This window comes from Ostrinia nubilalis, chromosome 18, assembly GCF_963855985.1.
Source record: "Ostrinia nubilalis chromosome 18, ilOstNubi1.1, whole genome shotgun sequence".
Classification (NCBI taxonomy): domain Eukaryota; kingdom Metazoa; phylum Arthropoda; class Insecta; order Lepidoptera; family Crambidae; genus Ostrinia; species Ostrinia nubilalis.
The window spans coordinates 12,020,789-12,041,957 of NC_087105.1; the positions used below are offsets into that span (position 1 = coordinate 12,020,789).

Here is a 21,169-nt window from a genome sequence, read left to right on the forward strand (position 1 = left end):
GTGTGCCTCTGAGTTTTAAGGCCCTTGCCACCCTAGCGGATTGCAAGCGGATTCAAAGTGGATTTAAAGCGGATTCAAAGTGGATTTAAAGCGGAGAGGCGACGCGACGGAGAAGCAGCGTGAAAATATCGTGAAGCATCCCGAAGGCTGCCCAGCCGAGCTGGATTCGATGATTGACTTTTTTTTCGAAGTTGGACCTACTTAACTGGATTGTTTGCCCCAGGTATACATTATATTCAACAATTTCGAGTATAGAGTCTCCTTTTCAGGAGTTTCCGAATCAACTTTTAGAGGAGTGGGTGCAACACGGTCTTTAGACATGATTTTTAAATCTTGTCCATGTTCATTTTGAGACCCACTCGTTGAGACTCTATTGGGACCATCGAGCATTGTGCCTAGATCTTCCACGATCTCAGCCATGACTACGATATCGTCTGCTGTCTGGGTTATGTACTCGCCGTTGATATGTATGCTGAATCCGCTCCAGCCCAGAAGCTTGAAAACATCTTCCAGGGCGGTGGTGATGACGTCTCCCTGTCTCACCCCTCTCTGCAACTGGATAGGTTTCGGGTCCTGATCTTAAAACGGACTGTCACTGTGGCGTGTTTGTACAAGCCTTTCAACACTTTGATGTATCAATAGTCAATTTGGCACAGTCGAAGAGACTTAAGCACTGCCCATGTCTCAATTGAATAGAAGGCTTTCTCATGGTTCACAAACGCAAAGTGGCTGATTATACTCCTTGATCTTCCGTATAATCTGCCATAGCGTATTTATTATGGTATGTGGTACTAAAGCCTTTTCGAAAACCGGCTTGTTCGGGGGGCTGAAAGTCGTCGAGCCTGCTAGCGTGACAATTCGTAATGACTATCGTAAACAGCATGTAGACATGGCTAAGAAACGAAATTGGTCTATAATTATTCAACAAGGTTTAGGGCCTTTAGTACCGGCGTTCCGCCTGCTTTCAGAAGCTCAGACGTTTGTACGTTGACATTCTGTACGAGATTAGAATGGTTCTCAAACAGCTGTTTGAGAAACATTCCAATCTCGTACAGACTAATGTACAGGATATATTCTTTAAGTGTCGGATCAATCTAGCTAGCACGTATTTTCTATAAAAATGTGTCAAATGTTCCGTCAGACAGGCTATCCACAACTTATCCAGAAGTTGCGAAACAGGCCCTTGCTAAGCGATTGTGAAATATGCCCTAAATGTCAAATAAGAATAGTTTAAAAAACTAAAAACACGCTTTTAATTACTAATAACACTAAAAAGTCAAAAATCATCAGGACCTTGGACATCATCTAGCATTAAAGTGCTCGAAAAGACAAATCCAACGAACCCAAACTCGATGAGTTTCCGCCGTTTCTTTTAGGAGTTCTTTTGGCGACCTTCCAGTCCCATCAGGACAGCTGGTACCACAATATTGTATTGTCATTTCTAATCTACATATAATTGCCAAGTTTCATGATGATACAAGACTTAGAAGTGCGTGTAATTCAGATTCTAAGATTCCATTACATAGTTAGTTACATACACGACGACCTAATAAGAGCGTGTTAAAAACGAAAAAATTTACAGTTACATTATTTAATTACGTGTAAAAAGAAATTTCTATCATCTTACATATCAATAAAACGACATTTCACGACGAAAAAAATAAAATATAATAAAGTTGCAGTTGCCGAGAATATTGCCGAGAAAGTTCCCGAGAATATTCTCGGGAACACTGAGAATATAGCCTTTCACTGCAAATAGAGTGTATTGTTTAATATACACTCATCTGTTGACTTAATTTAATACTATTTTACTTAAGAAAGTTTGTTTATTTCCATTTTATAAACATGATTCTCAACCTTTCTCACTTAGGAGAACGCTCCCGGGAACGCTCCCGAGAATATTCTCAGCTGAGAGAGCGTTCTCGGGAACGGCACATCAATAGGTACATGTAGTTACGCTGCCGAAGTGAAGTAGGGTTCCCAAGTCCCAACCCAAAGGATACCAAATAGACCATATTAATTTATCAAAGAGAGGCTTTCAAAGTTCTACTTATTTTAAAAATTGAAAATGGTTGAAGATGATACGGCACGGAACCTTGCTGTGTAGTTCAACTCCCTCTTGGCAGATTGTTTTTTCGTTTATTGTCGTCACACAATATCAGTCACGTCTGTGACACAAACAAATCCACCAAAGGGAAGAAAAGCTAGCTAGCGCGGTTTGCTGGGGAAATAACAGCATTGGTGACAAAAGTCAGTGTTTCTTTCGCCATTAATTTATTTTCGGCAACAAACTGATGTGTATCTTGTGGTAGGGCAAGATAAGAACGTGTACAAGTAAAAAATAGGTACTTACTGATTCTTGAAGTTCCTTCAGTTTCAGATGAGAACTTTCTTTTGCATTTCCCAAAATCCAGTAAACATTTTCATTCAGGTTCAGCTGTAGAATCCTATAAATCACTTGTTGTGTACCTACTAAGCTGTCAAGTATTTATTGAAGTGAAGTCCTTCAGTGTGCACGTATTTGCTATGCTATTTATTTTATAAAATGTGATTTCCTAATGTTTTATTTTATATTTTTCGATTGTTTCACTTATTGTGTAATTTACAAGTACGTAAATAACTCGCTGCTATTACGGCGCGCGCGCACTGGTGACTTCACCGTGACAGGCATCTCTCTTTTCCTCTTTATAAAGGCGTAAGAAATAGTTAAAACTTATACTATCACGGATAATAGGTCGGTCACGGCGACAAGTCTTCCCCGTGCGCGCGCGCCTTTAGTTTATTTAGTTTGTCATCTGCCATTCAGCGAGGGGAATAGACGGTGCTTTGTGTGGGTGTGAGGGATCAATGATATAAATTGTTTTTCAAAATTGAACACTGAATGAGGATGGAACGAAAGGGAGTGGGGACATAGGTATCCGGTGGCAAAATTGAATAATTCCTCAGTAGGTAATGTTTTTCCTAAAGGTAACATCAGCAAACGGTTTTAATTATACGTTTTTCACACTGTAGACATCGCTAAAGCATTAATTTATGGCATGTATATTTACATTCGGAAATGGTTCGGACGTCACGTCAATGGCGTAATGAGTATTTATGAGCGAAAACATCCTGTTGAAGCTATCTACCAAAAGTGTGGAGAGATAAATTCTATTCATAATAGCATGGTAACCAATGTTCCTTTTCATTTTTCAATTAAACGATTAGATACATAATGTTGATAAGCTGATTAACTTGGGTTCTACCGTAACGGAATAGTAGCTAATTAATAAATACAACAATCAAAAGTTATAGTAAACTTAAACTATTTATTTTCCTTTTACAAAATGACCTTTACAATAATTTCTCTTCATCTGAATGTATATTGTGCTGACTCCGACCACAGGGGTGGACCGTCAGGTCGGCTCGTATAAAAACTTTTGGACCCAGAAATAAACATAATACAGTAAACGCTATATAAACGGTAAATCAAACATCTTTTCCCAGACCCACTGCTTTATTGACTTACCAGTGTTTCCATACAAAATCATAACAAGGTCAAACAAAACAACATGTGCCGAACTTAATAATTATAAATATGTCAAACTTACTGGCGCGTCTTTTGAGTAGTCCTGGGATATCTCAGTCTGCCAGCGCAGGGCGCCAATAAATATCAACGTATGTACACGAGGCCACTCGCGACACTACTCCCCTTATATATTTATAACTTTTTTAAAAATTTATAATTTATTTCGTTATGTCCTATCTATGTAGGTCGACTAACAACGCCGGGGAGTCGTGTGACGTCACCAGCGCGAGTCGCGGGCGCACGTGCCCGCGCGCACCACTCCTGCGCAACAATGCCGGCACTCTGCCGTCTTCGATGTAGCTTGGAGATATGTACGGTCTAACAATTTGGGTACACGCTTGACAATATTACCAGAAGTCTTTGAAAACAATGAGGAGATCTACAGTTGTTAATGTTTTTACACACACGGAAAAGAAAAGTCTAGTCAGGACGACCTCCCCCGCGCCCCGAAAAGAACTAACTCGCGGGAGAGGCCGCGAGGTTCGATGTATCAGCATAATATTGTCAAACTATACAATTTACAAATTGATTCCACGGATCGTGACTGAGAATTCCATTATTATGAGACTCAAATAGCTTTAACAAATTTCGAAAATACATGGTCATCGTGAAATGGCAGGAATTGATTCCGTAATATTACAGAGGTACCGCTGTTTTCATGACAAATCTAGTTACTAAGTGACACATATTATTGCTCCGTACAGTCTTATAATGCAGTAACAATTATTTGTAACTACCCACTTGGTCTCCGAAATATACGTTTTAGGAACATAACTGCGTATTAGTTACGCATGGTTTCCATAATACATATTTTAATATCTAAAATCTATCGGGAACTAAAATACATATTAAGGAGCGATCCTGCGTTTGAGTCTCATGATAATTATGGGTTCCGAATATAATTTTGTGTGTGTGTTGTGTGCGCGATCGAGTGCAGTAGGCGGTGTCGACTACGATAAATGAGAGTTGGGAGATTGTAAACTATAAAAGCACTTTAGCCACAACCCAAAATTATCGCAGTCGCGTCTACTCGAAATGTGCGAATCCCGAGCGATTCTATGCGATTTGCAAGACGAACGGGCAGTCGTGCACTCGTCTTGCAAATGTGCCAAAGAAAAGCAATCATCATTCGAAAAGATAAGACATAGGAAGACCAACCATTAGAGTGCTCACAAAAATCGAGAGTCGACTCCTGTTTCCATAAAACCCATCAAATAGCTTTTCAGTTAGCAATCAAATTTCATGCAGCTCTGTTTGCATAATCAAATATTTAACAACCAAACGCAGTGGCTATCACAAAATTCAATACTCAATTAACTGATAAGGCACTTAATATTTTTTCAGAAACTAGGAATCCAATTCTGCCGGTTCATTTTCCTAAATCCTCTCAATCGAATAACCAAGTTAGGAAAACCCCGCGATTCGCACATTCGAGCAATACAGGGTGGACACAAACGATTTACAACCGTAATGTACTGTCAACAACAACTTTGACTAGAACACCAACATTGATACTTTGCCGTTTATAAAACTAACATCTTGACCTTATGTATTAGGGTAGCAAGTTGTTTCAATGTTGGTCCCGTAGTAAAACTTGATTGTCATAGTAAAAAAAACATTACTTTTACGCGACTTCTTAACACTCAGTTCTTAGTAGCAGAATAGGCGTAACTGGCTGATCACAATACATCGGAAAGTGTAGCTCTGCTATACACTCCGCTAACTAACAGTAGCAATCAACATTATGCCTTTTTTCTACAAACAAAGCTCAGTGTTTAGAAATCAGGCAAAACACTAAGTTGTCTCCACCCTGTATGAGTGAATATGAAATTGTATATTTCCTTGGAAGTACGTAATCGGCTACTGTTAACAAGCTCCAGAAAGAAATCAGCTGCTCCATAATTCAACATCAACATTTATTGTAAATTTTAGATGGAGTAGGTACACTTTTTCATTTGAGTTTTCAAAAAACAAGTTATACAGGACCACCAATTGTGCAAGGAACTCAATATCTTGTACAAAAATGTTCCTTGTTCAACCAGTCACCCTGTATGATAAAAGCAGGACTGTCAAGAAAAATTAGAATTTAAAAAAGTCGGGCATTTCCATCTATTTTTAATGAACTGTATACTAAAATGCACCATACAAAAACTGTAACTGTATAACAATAATAAATATTTAACTTGACTGGGAGCGTTTTCGGGTCGGAGCGAAGTCACATTTTCTACAGGGGGTCTACACCGTATTTTCGACTCCATCCGTCTCCTGTCGAAACGAAGGCACGAGTGAAAGGGGTAGAGGGGCGTAAAATACGGAGTAACAAGGCGGGAGCAGTGTTTCCGACTTTTCTGACTATTCACTCATTCAGGACCGAAATTAATATCACATCTGTCTTCGAATAGTCAAATATCTATCTCTAGTACAGTCAATCGTGGATAGATAGGTATTAACATGGCCATACAGCGTCAGGGTTGAATAGATCAGAAAATGCGGAAACTGGGAGGGGCTAGCCCTGCTACTCCGTATCTTAGTCGTTATCTGCCCTTGTCATTCGTACTGACATTTCGACTGGAGCGAGCGAGATGGATAGAGCCGAAAAGTGGGAGTAGGTTTTTGAGACGGGTTTTTATGTTGCGATTATAAATCACATGTGTATTTTTATGAAGCGTTTTTGAACTTTTCATAAGAATACATAAGTAATCTATGATTACTCTAGCATAGATTACGTATGTACTCTTTTGAAGTCTTTCTGAAGATCGTTTCATATGAATACACACACATTCCATGCGAGCGCGTTGACCATAGACTACGTATGCACTCTTACGAAGCCTTTCTGAAAAACGCTCCATAAGAATACCCATTTTATGAAGCATTTTAGATGATGGTTTCATAGGAATACAAAAATCATCTTGATTATGGATTACGTATGCACTCTTATAAAACCTTTTTGAAGAACGTCTCATAAGAGCACACCCGTGATCTATACCAATACGCTGACCATAGATTACTTGTGTATTTTTATGAAGATTTTTTGAAGAACGCTTCATAAAAATACCCACGTGATCTATACAAACGTGTCGACCAAAGATTACGTATGCACTCTTACGAAGCCTTTCTGAAGAACGCTCCATAAGACCCCCGTAATCTATACCAATACGCTGACCATAGATTACTTGTGTATTTTTATGAAGAGTTTTTAAAGATTGCTCCATAAGAACACCCACGCGATTTACTCCAACGCGCCAAAAACCCCCGTCAACACAGATCACGTGATCTATACGAACGAGTTGACCATAGATTCCGTATGCACTCTTACAAAGCCTTTTTGAAAAACGCTCCATAACAATACCCATGCGATTAAAACCCCCGTCTACACCGATCACGTACGTCCAAGGAAGCGTGCAACGTCACAGTCAGGCCCGGCCGGCGCGGACGCCTGGCGCGTAGGGCTGCAGCTACTGCGACGGGTACTGTGCGGAGGGCATAGCGGACGCGTACATGACGGGCGGAGCGCCGCCCCACGCTGCGCCGCCGCCCGTGCCAGCGCCGCCCGGCATGCTCATGCGGTAGCCGGCTGCAACAAAAGGTGTGATTAAAGTCGGTCTATTCCACTTTGATCACCTGGCTTTGATGACCCAGGTGATCAAAGTCCACTTTCAGCGACAATTTAGTGTCCTTTGATCACCCACGGATACCATGCTCTGGGTGATCAAAGTGGACTCCAGTTGAATTACTATTTTAGTGTCCTTTGATCACCTATAAATAAATTATAACTCTGATTAGTCACATACATGTCCAATTTGTTTGTTGCGGTTTTTAGAAAATATCAAAAATATTATAAAATAAAATATGTAAGTATAACAATTGGACATGTGACTATTCAGAGGAGGTGTGATTTGTATGTAGGTGATCAAAGGACACTAAAATTATAATTTAACTGGAGGTCACTTTGATCACCCAGGGCATAGTATACGTGGGTGATCAAAGGACACTAAATTGTCGCTGGAAGTGGACTTTGATCACCTGGGTCATCAAAGCCAGGTGATCAAAATGGAATAGACCTTAAAGTCAGGTAAACAGCCCCTGCACCGCTCGCATCCAGACACCTTCCGCGACCTTCACCAGTTTGTGGAAATCCTTGGGGGAGGAATCACCTTTGTCCACCAGTGGACGTCTTTCGGCTGAAACGAAACAGCCCCTAAGGCTGGTTTTAGAATCGCGCTGACCGTACGCTGATCGTCGGCGCTGACAGATCAATATGTATGCAATGAAGGTTTTCGCGATTGAAAAATCCGCGCCAGATGGCAATACGTAGATGGGAGGTCCAAATGCTGCATGATTGGTGGATTTTGACATATCAGTCAATGTCATGTCAAAAATAACCAATCATGCAGCATTTGGCTCCCGTCTACGTATTGCCATCTGGCGGATTTTTCAATCGCGAAAACCCTCATTATTGTGAAGACAACACTAAGGCTGGGTTGCACCTTACTTTAACTGTGACAAACGTCAAAAATCTGTCAAACTCCATACAAAAATCACCGGTTATCGTCATAGTTACCGTCAAAATTAGGTGGTGCAACCCACCATAAGTTTACAGTTAGCGTAGGCGCACACTAGCTAGGAGACACGCGACAGCGACAGACGCGGTGACTAGACGGGACGACAGGCTGCGGCCGACAATTTCATATATTTTGTTCAAAGCTTCGCACACTTGGCGTCAGAATCGCGGAGTCTCGACGACAAGCTAAGCTGTCCCTGTGGCGTGTCGCCCGGTGTGCTCCTACACTTAAAGTTAAATAACGGCTATCACATCTTTCAGCACGTCTTTTTGCTGATAAACAATAAAACCCTCAAGATCAGGGTCTACACAAAGTAATACGTAACAGTTCCGATTCCGAAATTGCTTTCCTCCGGCTTTTTCTGTCACAAAAATAATTTAGTTCTGTTTAGGTCAGTCAGGTGAACTACTCAGGAGTTGGTGACTGAATTTGGCGCAAGATAATGTGCCTACGCATTATTTTAAAAAATCGACAAACTTAAGCTCTAGTGCTAGTATGAATCTGCACCAAAGAAAAAATAATAAAAAAATAAATTGGTACACGACACCTACAAAATGTCGTCACGGTGATAATTCTACCGTTATTTGCAGATAATACGAATAAGGAGAAAATTTTATTACCCCTGAATCAAAACTAGAGCTAGACAAAAAAACTTCAGCCACCAGCCTGTTTCAACATCATCTTGAGCCTATACACAAGCTGCTACTACAGTCGCGAGCAAAAGTATGAAATCTATTTGTTACGAACGATAGGGATGATTCCATACTTTTGCTCGTACTTAAGTATATTAACAGGCTAAATTGTTATTTTAGAAAAGCCTAATTCACTCGACCTTTATTTTTCACATGCATTCACTCACTACAAAAAAGCCAAGTACAACAAACCATTACTAGCGTACCCTGATAACAGTAGAAAACGAGGTTATAGATAGCTGTGATAAGGAAATACTGTGAAAAATAAAGGCTTGCAGTAGGCTCCTACTCCGTCAACTACTATTTCATAGCAAGTGTGATTGATGCCCGTTTCACCATCAATCCCTATTTTTAAGTGACCACTTAGAAAACAAAATTAATGTTATTTTTACCATAGGGGTCACTTAAAAATTAGGGATTGATGGTGAAAACGACGATGAAAGGTTTAAGAAGGAAGGTCCCATTTTTATGTTGTACCGACCCTTATTATTAGGTACAACAGATTCCATTCATATCATATTCATCTAAAATTCTAGGTCAGGAATTCATTATAATTATCTACAATTAAGTTGCTATGACATGTCAGTGGAGTGATATGGACTTTATTATTCTCGAATCACCTGTTACGGTAAGTTTAACTGTATCCACCTGTCGCAAGGTCGAGATCAACGGTGAACGAGCTGTTCCCAAACACATTATGGCGTAACAGTTTGCCCCGCGATGGAGAAAGTGACACACTTAAAGCCGTCAAAAATTACACGAATATTTTTCCTGACGAGTTGTCTCTTAACTTGTTTTGGAGAAAAACTATGTTAAGTTTGATGAACTTCTGGATGCCTGTTGCATGTACAGTATACATGTTTCAAATCTTAATATCTGTTAAACTACTCATAACTTTATTAAGTGTGTCATTGTCTAATGCGTGAGGTATTTTATCTAAACGTTAATATCCATTGTAATTTATTAAAATTGGGTAATAAGGTCTACAAATGGACCAATTATAGCTGGATAATCGCGATACTGACATGTTATTTGGTCCAACGTTTATGAGTTTGTTTATAACTTTTGGCAAAGGACTTAGTCCTAGGCTAAGTGCATAAATCACTTATGGCTAAAATTAATCGTCTATCTATCCAAGATTAACCCTACAAGATAAAGGATGTTAGCGCTGCGTAATATATTTTATTCCAGTTTCTATCTCAAACAAGAGTGATTCGTGGATAGATATAAATAACAATAGATCTGCTAGATTGAGAGATTGGTTGGGTTCTCACCTGCTGCGGCAGCTTGAGGGTTGCTATAGGCGGCTGCATACTGCTGATAGTACCCTGGGGCCATGTAGCCTTGTATCGCGGGGTAGCCCTGCAAAGACACAAACGTTACGATATTATGGGCTCTAAAATTATAACAATAGGGTTCCATAACTATTGCAAAATCTGAGAATGTAACGCGTACCAGATGAAGCGTTTCTTTCGAAAATTTCTCAATTTAAATCCCTGTAACTTTATCAAACTGTTCACGTGACTTTGGCAATATCATGGTTCCCAAAACCAAGTCATTACCAAAAATAAAAGAAGAACAGGGGTGCGCATACGCATGTCGGGAAAAAATCAAACATCCGTTAAAATTCCGTTATAATCGTCTTGTGTTACTGAAGAGACATGTCTTAAGGGCACTGCACAAAATTAGCTGACGTTTTGAAACGTGTGCGAAACGTGCAACGGTCTCGCTAATGTTATTGTCCTAATAAAAAGAGCAGTTTAGGCTTTAATCTGATCTGCTCTTCAGACTATTCTGAAATCCAGTCGAACTAGATAATAAAGGGCCAATTTTTCTATAGCCAAATAACTTTTATCATTTGTACTGGTCCATTGAAAACAAGTTTTATTGCAAGGGTTTGACCCACAGTGAGTAGGGTAGGGACGATCTCAGCTGAGTGATCATCAGATTTCATTTAGGTTCCCTATCAAATGAACGTTATTTATCTTTGTATTGAAACAATTCACGCCAGACTAAGTTATTGGTGTTGTCACATGCCATAATTTGTTTAAAAGAAACTTTTTTGATTACAATTCAAATGGAAAATTTGCCTCAATATTGAATATTCATTAATTCTGTTAACTCACAAAAATAATAATATAACAATACCACAGCAATGAGAAAATTAAAGTTGTTTAACACTTTAACCTTCCACTGTTATGTTAATTACCTATATGACAATACGAGGCCCATGCTACTATAACACTCATAATAATGAACTCTATTAAATAGAAATAATGAAATTAAATTAGAAAATAATTTAAACATTTGTCAAACAAATAAAACATTAGGTAACAAGTAATGTTAGTGCCTGTAAACATTATCCAGAAACATTGCAATATTTAGACAAAACAATGACAAACAATACTATTACATAGTATGTAGTTAGTTGATTGCTGATTAAGTTTCGTTTGTTATTGTAAGATTGTCAATTTGATCACGTGCTTCTTCTTAGCGTATTTATTTCTAAATTTCAAGAGTTAAACTGTATTGTTATGCCCACTCACGCGCCAATACGTATGCGTAAGAGAAGAGTTGATTGACGCACAAAGAGACGAATTGCTACATGCACAGTGTATAAAAGATGTAAAATTATTCGTTATTATTTAAGAAACCTGCCATTCTGTGCGGTGGATATTTGGCATTTCTACTGGCAACTTTCTACCGTCTTAATTCAGAATGAAATAGAAACTGAGCGGTAATCAGCCGCGACCGGCGGCCATTCATTGTTCTCAATGACGTCACGGCAATAGTGCCATCATGCATTTGTAAACACGACTTATCAATTTATTTGTTCTTAACGACACACGAATTCCTGCTAAATAAATTCATCATAGCCTATTTTGCATCAGGGAAGCTTAATTATTGACTATAAATTGAATTACATATTGTAAGTAACATTTTATATCAAATGTGGTTGAATTGCATTGTCACTTTAAGGATGAAAATGACAATTATAATTATTTATATTGTTTCCTTTATCCCCACCACAATATGTTAAGGATAATTTTTTTTATCATAATGAGCTAATAATAATAAATAAAGCACATTAGATTCAGCTGTTTGCACCTACTGATAAGATAAGCAATGGGTTGTTAGCGAACTACTAACAAATTAAAATACGAGTAACCTTTACATCAATAGATAATAGCAAAAACGACGTCTTATTTCCTTAGCTACGTTTTTTAAATTGATTGGCATGTAACAACAGCTGATTACATGTATACCTATTATTGGTAATTTATCTGTCTGCCTCTCACGTTTAAAATTAATGTGTGTGGCAATAATACCTACATAATAACATTGTATTTGTAAATTAATATAACATAACTAAAAAAAAACTACTCTCGTATTTTCCCAGTAATATTCATGTTTTAAAACAAACTTTACGAATAGGTCATGCAGTTCTATTGAATGTTTAGTTTACCTATTTTAAGTATCAAAGAATGGTCATAATATTTACCTGGGCATACCAATACCCCATGCCTTGCTGGTATGGATATGGATACTGTGTTTGTGCTCCAATGGTTGTCGGTGCAGGTGGCGCACTGTTCGTACTCTGTAATAATAAAAAATGAAAAGTTTATCAATTGGAACAGTTTAAAAACTTATGATTACTATGCAAGCATAAATCAAAATTATAAGAGAATTTTGCAGACATTAAATTACGTCAACTATAATTATGAGCGATAAGTATCTTGCTGTTAGAGGATTGGAAATTTTTGATCCCTGTTTTATTGCAAAATGGTACTATTTTATTTTTTATTGTAAACAACAGTCCTATTGTTAGTAATTGTTTTAAATATTTGGAATCCAAATTACACCTTCATGGTTAACTTTAAAGTACACTACATAATGTCAATAAATCTTTATACGCCTAAATTCCAAATTCATGAAAATACTTTAAATAAAATAAAAACAAACTTTTAAAACAATTTATGCCAAACAAGCATGACTCGCATCAATTTTATAAACTAATCAAATCGGTTAACATACTTACTACTTCAAGGTTCTTGTTAGTAAACATAAACCTGTAATTTTATCATGTCAACGTAAAATAAATCGTACCTAAAAACAAAATGTTATCAAAATACCCACCTGATTATCACCGCCACCATTCTCTTTCCCCCAGAAGCACTTCACTGTGTGTCCGCTAATTTCTGTATTATGAGTGGCTTCGATTGCATGCGCAGCGGCCTCTTTTGTTGTAAACCTAATAAACGCGTAGCCTTTATCCCTGAACACCCTGATATCTTGTATCTGACCAAACTGAGAGAATGTGTTCTGCATTAATTCCTCTGTTATTACGTTACTAGTGAATCCTCCACAGTAGACAGTCGTATTCGTTGGTGAACTCTGGTTATACACTTCATCAAAAGTTGGCTGTTTGGCTCGCTTGCTGCTGGGCGCACCTTCGTTAGGTCTGTTGGTAGGCGGTTTGCGAGTCGACCAATTCGTGCGTATGGAGCGCGAACCCAACCATTGACCGTTCATGGCCTGAATAGCCGCCTCAGCGTCGGCCTTTTTCACGAATGATACAAAAGCATACCCCTTAGATTTGAGCGTTTGTGGGTCGCGAACTATCCGGCAGTTTGATATCTCACCAAATGGAGCGAAAGCCTCTCGCAGAATGTGAGTCTCAATTTCTGGTGACAAATCCCCAACGAATATGTGGTGATGATTGCTAGTGTCCGTCTTCGGCTGATTGCCAGGACTCGTAGCCCAGTTAACCTTCATTTCCTTGTCGAGAAACACTCGCTTGTTCATGGCGGCCAGGGCCGTAGCCGCCGCCGAGTGATTTGTGAACTCGAGAAACGCATATGGATCATTACCAGGCTCACGGATTATCTTACAGCCTTTTACCTCGCCAATTTGTCCAAATAACGCGCATAGGAATTCTTCTGTCACACTCGCGTCTAAATTACCGACGTAGAGAGTTTTCGGGTGGCTTTCGTCGCCCATATTAGCTTACAGAGTAATCTAGCGATTACTTAATTACGACTATGAACACTAATATCGTAAATATACGCTAACCGACGTGTTATTTCATCACATTAAACATTGGATGACGGATAAAAGAATGAAAAATGTCGCAAACAGCGCCTAGAACTTCTCGAAAGACGTTGCTGTTGACTCGTGAAACGTTCACTTTTCGGAAACAAACGCATCTATAGACAAATTTCCGGTGGAATGTATTTAAAAAATTGGCGGGAGAAATTTTATGAATGTAATATTTTTTTAAATTAATTACTTTTCATTGATAAGATCATCACAAACCATAATTTACAAAAATATTAGCAATAAATCAAGATTTTATGCTAGAAAACTGAAGTAGAAAAAAATATTTTTCCGAGATATAGACAATACAGATGAATTCCATAGAGAGAAATGTAAACTTTTCCGGAAACGAGTGTCAGCAAGATGTCTATGACTCATCATAAAGTATGCGTTTTCTATGTTTTGACAAGTAGCTAATTCCATGAATGCTATTGGCTCAATTAACTATTGACCAATCATGGTTCGTTTCGTATAAAATAAAATAGGTTAATGAGAACAATCAAAGACAAGGAATAAAATGTTTGTAATTATATTTCTAAAATTAAAAAAATAATTAATATAATTTAATAAATCTAAAAAAATGTACACTGAAAGTTTAGTAAATTTCTTTAAAATAATTATTTTAACCACGCAATGAATTTATTATCTGAGCTGAGTAAATGAATTTTTAAAAAAGTTTTTTTTTGACATTTTGACCAGGGTACGGAAACTTCCATACTACGATCAAACTTGCTTCCAAACAGCGACTTCAGTCGATAAATTCCAATACTTTTTTTTTTTTTTTCTTCTTTATGGCTCTCGCGGATTGCGTTTAGCCACGACGGGGTTCTTGATTTTTGCGTTCAGTTTTGCCATAAGTTTTGCGGACATTGCGTTTAGACAGGGTGGGATTGGGTTAAAGTTAAAAGGTAGGGAAACGAATCAATTACGGAAGGAAACGGAACAAAGGATGGTTTTCATAGGATCAATTTAGGTGTGATATAAGTACAAAATAATAAAAATAAAATAATATTTACATAAGTACAATATACATTACTATTTACAATTTTATATTATTATGGGTAATAAATTCGGCTAGGATATTATAAACATCAATGTTATTGGTATATAATAGGCAAGTGATGGATGTAGGAAAAGGAATTTTAATGGCTAAAAGAGAACTAATAAAAGAGGAACGATCATATAGGCAACAGTAAAAAAATATGTGATTTAAGTCTCCGACGCCAGAACCACAAGTGCACGAATCATAATCAAGTACATGAATTTTAGCCAAGTGTGCTGGAGTGCACACGTGACCAAGTCGCATTCTAGTTAAAATGGTAGTAACTGTTTTGGAAAGATTAATTTTAACAAACCATGGTTTACAAAGGATGGATGGTTGAATGAGCTTGTAATGTTTCCCCTTAGATTGGCTAGTGAACTCCCAATTCTCATCCCAGGCAGATTTGAGATAAGCTTTGGGAAGGGCTGCCGTTAAGTCATGGCAATAATTTGTGTACGGATGTATATCTCCACACTCAACCGCTTCATTGGCCAGCTTATCAGCTTTATCATTTCCTGGAATATTGGTATGACTAGGAATCCACGCAAAATTAATTAAATGACTGTTATGTGCCTTAATAAAACACAGCGTTCTGTTGAGAGAGCTGTCTATGATCTTTGCCTTATTTTAGTCTATGGTATAAGAAAACTTACCAATTGTCTCTGCTTTATCATCTAGTTTACCTTCTTCATACACCAGCTGGCACCACTTTCTATGGAAATTGGTGATCTGTCAACTTGACATTTCATAGCGTTTGTGATTTTTGCCGCCTACACAGCAAAAATTTTTATATTCTTGTTTTTTAAGTATAAAATAAGAATAAAACACAGTTAAAATGTGCAAATAGGAAATATAAGTGATGCAGAGTGTAAGGGTAAAGAGTGGTGACGGTGAAAGGTTGACTTCTGTCGGCCCGGATGAAGGAAAAGCTCGAAATCCGAGTCGTCTTTTTCAGATTCATCCTCATCATCCTCGGAAATGGAAATGTTTGCTTCACCACCTCCAAATAGGCGACGGAGGCCATGTAAGTGTTAACCCCACTCGTAAGACACTCGGTCGAAACTTTGACGACTCAGATGAATGTTATTTCCAACTTTGTTGCGCACCACTTACCTTCTACATCAAGCCTACTAGATGGTAATAGCTTGCAAAGTAGTATTCAGTTCCTCTAAAGAACGATTTCAGTTACTTCGTTATCGTAAAGTGAAGTTAAGATCAATCATAAGGAAGATAGAATATTACTTTTCCTTTTCCTGCTGACTGAGCGAATTATTAATGAGATAAATTGCAGCATTTTGGCTACCTTATAGCGGGTTAAAGGCAGCTAGTTGAACATTCTGTTTGAATGATGCAATTGTTACTACCATTCTATTCATAAATAAGTAAAATTATTTTAGATTGGGCTTAAAAGGCCTCTTAAATTTAGATGTTAATCATTTATTTCAAAAATTTTATTTTGTAATGTTTGGTTCTGGCTTGATAATCCAAGAACCCTGAAACCACAATGCAATTCTTTGTGGAAAAAAGAGCGGAATCTTTTTAATGAACGCGAGCACTGTTTAAGGTAATTGCTAATATTAACCTTCGTACAACATTACAAAAGGCTCCCCCAACCTAGTCATGGGTGGGTCACAGATCTGGTTGAACACCTTATCATATTTAAATTAAACAATATGCGAGTATACCTACTTAAAAATTCTCAAAAGAGTTCAAGATAAGAAGTTAATAGAAACAATGTTTCTTTTCAAAGATGGGCTTTATGCTCATGTTGCGATAAGACATTTTTATCTAGTTTCTGAAATAGTATGTAGATCTTCTTCAGGATCACAATGCACGACCGGTTAGTGAAGGTCAACTCTCAGAACACTTACTTTCATCTGCCAGAGCAGAGACTCACAGGCGTTTCCTCCAAGGAATCTTACAACTGAAGCCCTGCCATTTATTTTGTCTTCGGCACTGCAGATTTTTCTCAGCGGTGTCAAGTGGAGTTGCGGAAACTCCTCGTGCCAGTGGCATTTGAGTAATAATATACTGAAAATATAATTTATTCTATTGGGTCATCAGAACAGATCTGTCTTAATCGCTCATGTCTCATAGACACTGAGACTTTCAGAAACCTTATTTTTTTTGCATGTCAATCGCAAGTAAATAGAGCCAACACAAATATCCTAAATTCCCAAGCCTGGAATACTCTCAGAAACATCATGGCAGAATAATGTCTCTAAATATCTTAAAGGACTGGGATCTTATTTGTGCACTAAGACAAGCTCAAAAACTTGGGACTTTATTTCAAAAAAAAAAAAAAAAATATTTATACATTTGCCAACTGCAACATTGACTGTCCCCGGAGGACGTCTCTCTTCAAGCAATAGGTATGGTATGTAAAAGATACAACATCAACTCAAGTCAAAGCATAACTGATTTATTATTTGTATACCCACAATTAGTTACAATATTATAAACTGTCAATGTCAACTAAATACACAATAGTATACAGCTGTTTCTGAGAGGATTTTAAGAGGTATAGACGCCATAGACTTTAGTTCAAAGCCGTTGCGGCGAAAAGAAGTCACAGACTTCCAAGTCCACAGACGCAGCGGATGCGTAGTGGGGCGTTCAACTAGGGTTGCTAATTATTTTTTTTTCGAAAATATTATTATAACAGTAGATTAAAGGTCAGAGAAAGAAAATAGACAGTACTTTACAAAAATTTTACAGGTCAGTGTTACAACGCACACCTAAAATGTAATGTTGGCATTTACTTTTGAAAAATACATATATATTTTTACTAGTGATGATGACACTCCAATGCGATGGAGATGTAGCATTAAGTCATCAGGATCGATTGAATGAAGTTCACATCCTGATACAAGGAGGTACTCGATCACGGGCCCTCCTCAAATTAACCACCAAGCTCCTGAAGGTCACATTCTGACACAGACACAGTCAGAAACGAAGGAGGTACTCGATCACGGGCCCTCCTCAAATTGACCACCAAGCTCATGAAGGTCACATTCTGACACAGACACAGTCAGAAACGAAGGAGGTACTCGATCACGGGCCCTCCTCAAATTGACCACCAAGCTCCTGAAGGTCACATTCTGACACAGACACAGTCAGAAACGAAGGAGGTACTCGATCACGGGCCCTCCTCAAATTGACCACCAAGCTCATGAACTTGACCGAACAGCTCGACATGACGCTGTCGGCTTGTTATCTACCAGGAGATGGGATTGCAGACCGGGCCATAGGCACGGTATCCCAGACCACCTGTAACATCAAAGGGTCGAGTAGTACCCAGGTGGAATCTATTAGTACCCCAGGCCGCGGAGGCCATACTCAGTGTATGGGGAGTCCCAGACAGAGACTTGTTTGCTTCCATTTAGAATATATTAGTACCCCAGGCCGCGGAGGCCATACTCAGTGTATGGGGAGTCGCAGACAGAGACTTGTTTGTTCCAGTTAGAATCCATTAGTACCCCCGGCCACAGAGGCTATATTCATTATGTAGGGGTGTCCCAAAATAGACTTATTGGCTTCCAGGGCCACGGCAGTAGTAGGTATTAACTATGTTACACTGGACTCAAAAGATGGATGTTAAATATTAAATAAAATTATACTGTTTGTGTTCCTTAAATAAACAAGTAAAATTATAATTGAAAATTAGCTAATAAATAGTATTATCCATCTTTTGTACCACATTAAGGCAAATAGATCAGAACTCTGATTCTTTATGACGCCCTTCAGCCGTCTCTGGGATTATCAGCTGGATGAGTGTTTTCACCTCCCAGCTACAGACGTTACCATACTTGAATGGCAGACGGAACATACATTCTAATAACATCGGCCCCAGTGCTAATAAAGGATCTGTTAGAGACCCTAGTCTACAACAAGTAGATAAGTTATCTCTCCAAAATTTAAAATTGGTGGTGGAAGGAGCAATCATAAGATGCATTATGTGGGTCAATCTCACAGCATTGACCACAAGTTACCAACTGGTAGTGATGTGGTAGCCAGTGGCGGCGTAGCGTGGCTTGGCGCGCGGGGCGGTCCGTACCCCCCATATATATCCGCCCCCCCGGGGGCTATGGCACCCCAGAATGGTCTGGTCTGGTGCCCCCCAGGATTTTTGGGTTACCGATTCGAAGATGAAAGATGTTTTACGCCGTTATTATAGCGCTGCTGTTAGCCAAGCTGTTTTTACAGCAAAAACTTGCAGTACAAAACTGATACTTAGGTCAGTTGTATCTACCTTTACCTTTTGTACATCAGTTCCTTAAGGCCATTTCACTTGCAAGGCCAAGTACACCGAGATCACCGGTCTTTAGTATTAAATTACTGGAATTAATTTGACTGGTTGCCGGCTGCTGGACTTTCTTCTAGCATTGAATTTTACTTGATAAACAGCTCTCATTCTTCTTCTTGCTTCAGATCGAAGAATCCATGATCTCATTCCTTTGGACACATTACAGGATTACTTTGTTGAAGTATCAGAATATGATCACATTGTGACATTGGCGTATCTAGGGTTGTTTTGCGGGGGGGGCCCAGAACCTCCCCGCTATAGACATGACGTCAGCATTTTGGCTGATATTTGGATCTGAATCTGATTCAACCACCTACAGACTGTCTCTGACTGCTAAGCACCCAGATGAACGCATAATTATGTCCTGTAGTTTCATATTAGTGAGCTGATAAAGACTTCATTTTAATGGAGACCCCAGAGTTATGTGTGAAATTTGTTTATTTCCATAAACAATATGATAACGCCTGTTTTCCAGGTCAAATATTACAAATTGGATTAAGATCATTTTTAGTGAATAATTACTTCTCCAAGAAGTGCAGTGAATATTTGCTTCTCCATGAAGTGTTTGGTCTGCAGTAACATCCAGATACTGGCTGGACAAGAGAGTAGTTGATAAGACCCCCAATATTTAATTGGAGGTGGGGGTATGTATACCTTTATGAAATATTACTGCAGAGACCTACGAAGGAACAATAACATCTTGTATTTATGAGTTTATAATTTTACAAGCATGTTATTAATAGTTAATTGTTTAATGTTATGTTATTCATAACAAGTTTTTAGTAATGTTTTAATTGTTCAAGATGAAAACATGTTTATGTTTATACATATTTATATTTTCAGATGGGGAGATCTTACTATTAACCTACCATAAGTACCAGAATGATTTTATTGGTTGATAAGAAGTTAATGACATAATGTTGATCTCAAGGAGATGTCCTAAATAATTTGAGTTATTTAACCTAAAGACTGGTTATTTGTTTAATAAGTTTCTTATTGGTTCGTCTGCTTCTCAGAGAGTACAATAAGTTGTTTAATGTATTATTTTGTATTGTGATATTAAACTTCTTTATATTCTTTCATTCTTAATACATTTTATATCACATAGCGTTTGTGCTTGACACCAGCAGATAACAAACAGGTCTCAACAGAACGCTGTGTTTTATTAAGGCACATAATAGAACTGTTTTGCATTACAACAAAACAGTTATTATGTGTAGAATAAAACACAGCGTTCCAGCAAGTGCTTGCTGGTGTTGGACGACTATGAAATGTCAAGTTGACAGATCACCAATTTCCATAGAAAGTGGTGCCAGCTGGTGTATGAAGAAGGTAAACTAGATGATAAAGCAGAGACAATTGGTAAGTTTTCTTATACCATAGACTAAAATAAGGCAAAGATCATAGACAGCTCTCTCAACAGAACGCTGTGTTTTATTCTACACATAATAACTGTTTTGTTGTAATGCAAAACAGTTCTATTAAAACTACATTTGTGAAGTAATTTCCTGCATTCTGTAATAATAGGATAATTAGTATTGTTCTTAAATGGAAATTTATGTAATGCCTGCAAAGCACTTTTAGAGTCACAAAATATTACAGTTGTGTTTAATTTCATAAGGAGAGCATACTCTAAAAAAGCCTTAAACAGTCCAAAACATTCTCCTGTAAAGACTGATGATTCTGGACGGAGTTTTATTTTCTGGACAATATGATATTGTTTATGGTATGCGCCAACGCCAACATGACCCGTTGGAGAGTGCTTAGATGCATCGCAATAGATATGATGCCAATCGCCCCAGTGTTCGTCTACGATCTGATTGAACTTAATGTTAGCATTGTAGTCATCCTTATGTATGTCTAGGTTGAAATGAATTGTCGGAGTAAGAATAAGGGATTCAA

At 38.2% G+C, this 21,169-nt stretch overlaps 1 protein-coding gene and 2 long non-coding RNA genes across 3 annotated transcripts; 1 reads left to right on the forward strand and 2 right to left on the reverse strand.

The window, feature by feature from the left end:
• Positions 1–3,283: 3,283 nt before the first annotated feature.
• LOC135080744 (nucleolysin TIAR) lies at positions 3,284–14,023 on the reverse strand. Its single transcript, XM_063975459.1, has 4 exons — positions 12,960–14,023; positions 12,325–12,420; positions 10,097–10,184; positions 3,284–7,142 (listed from the first exon to the last, which is right to left on the reverse strand). Exons 1-4 carry the CDS (start codon positions 13,821–13,823, stop codon positions 7,024–7,026), a joined length of 1,167 nt encoding a protein of 388 aa, XP_063831529.1. The 5' UTR covers positions 13,824–14,023; the 3' UTR covers positions 3,284–7,023.
• Positions 14,024–17,362: 3,339 nt separating this feature from the next.
• On the reverse strand, positions 17,363–20,225 carry LOC135080757 (uncharacterized). Its single transcript, XR_010259066.1, has 2 exons — positions 20,137–20,225; positions 17,363–19,946 (listed from the first exon to the last, which is right to left on the reverse strand). It is a non-coding gene; the product is annotated as an uncharacterized LOC135080757 (long non-coding RNA).
• Positions 19,819–20,356, forward strand: LOC135080758 (uncharacterized). Its single transcript, XR_010259067.1, has 2 exons — positions 19,819–19,911; positions 20,111–20,356. It is a non-coding gene; the product is annotated as an uncharacterized LOC135080758 (long non-coding RNA).
• The last annotated feature ends 813 nt before the right edge of the window (positions 20,357–21,169 follow it).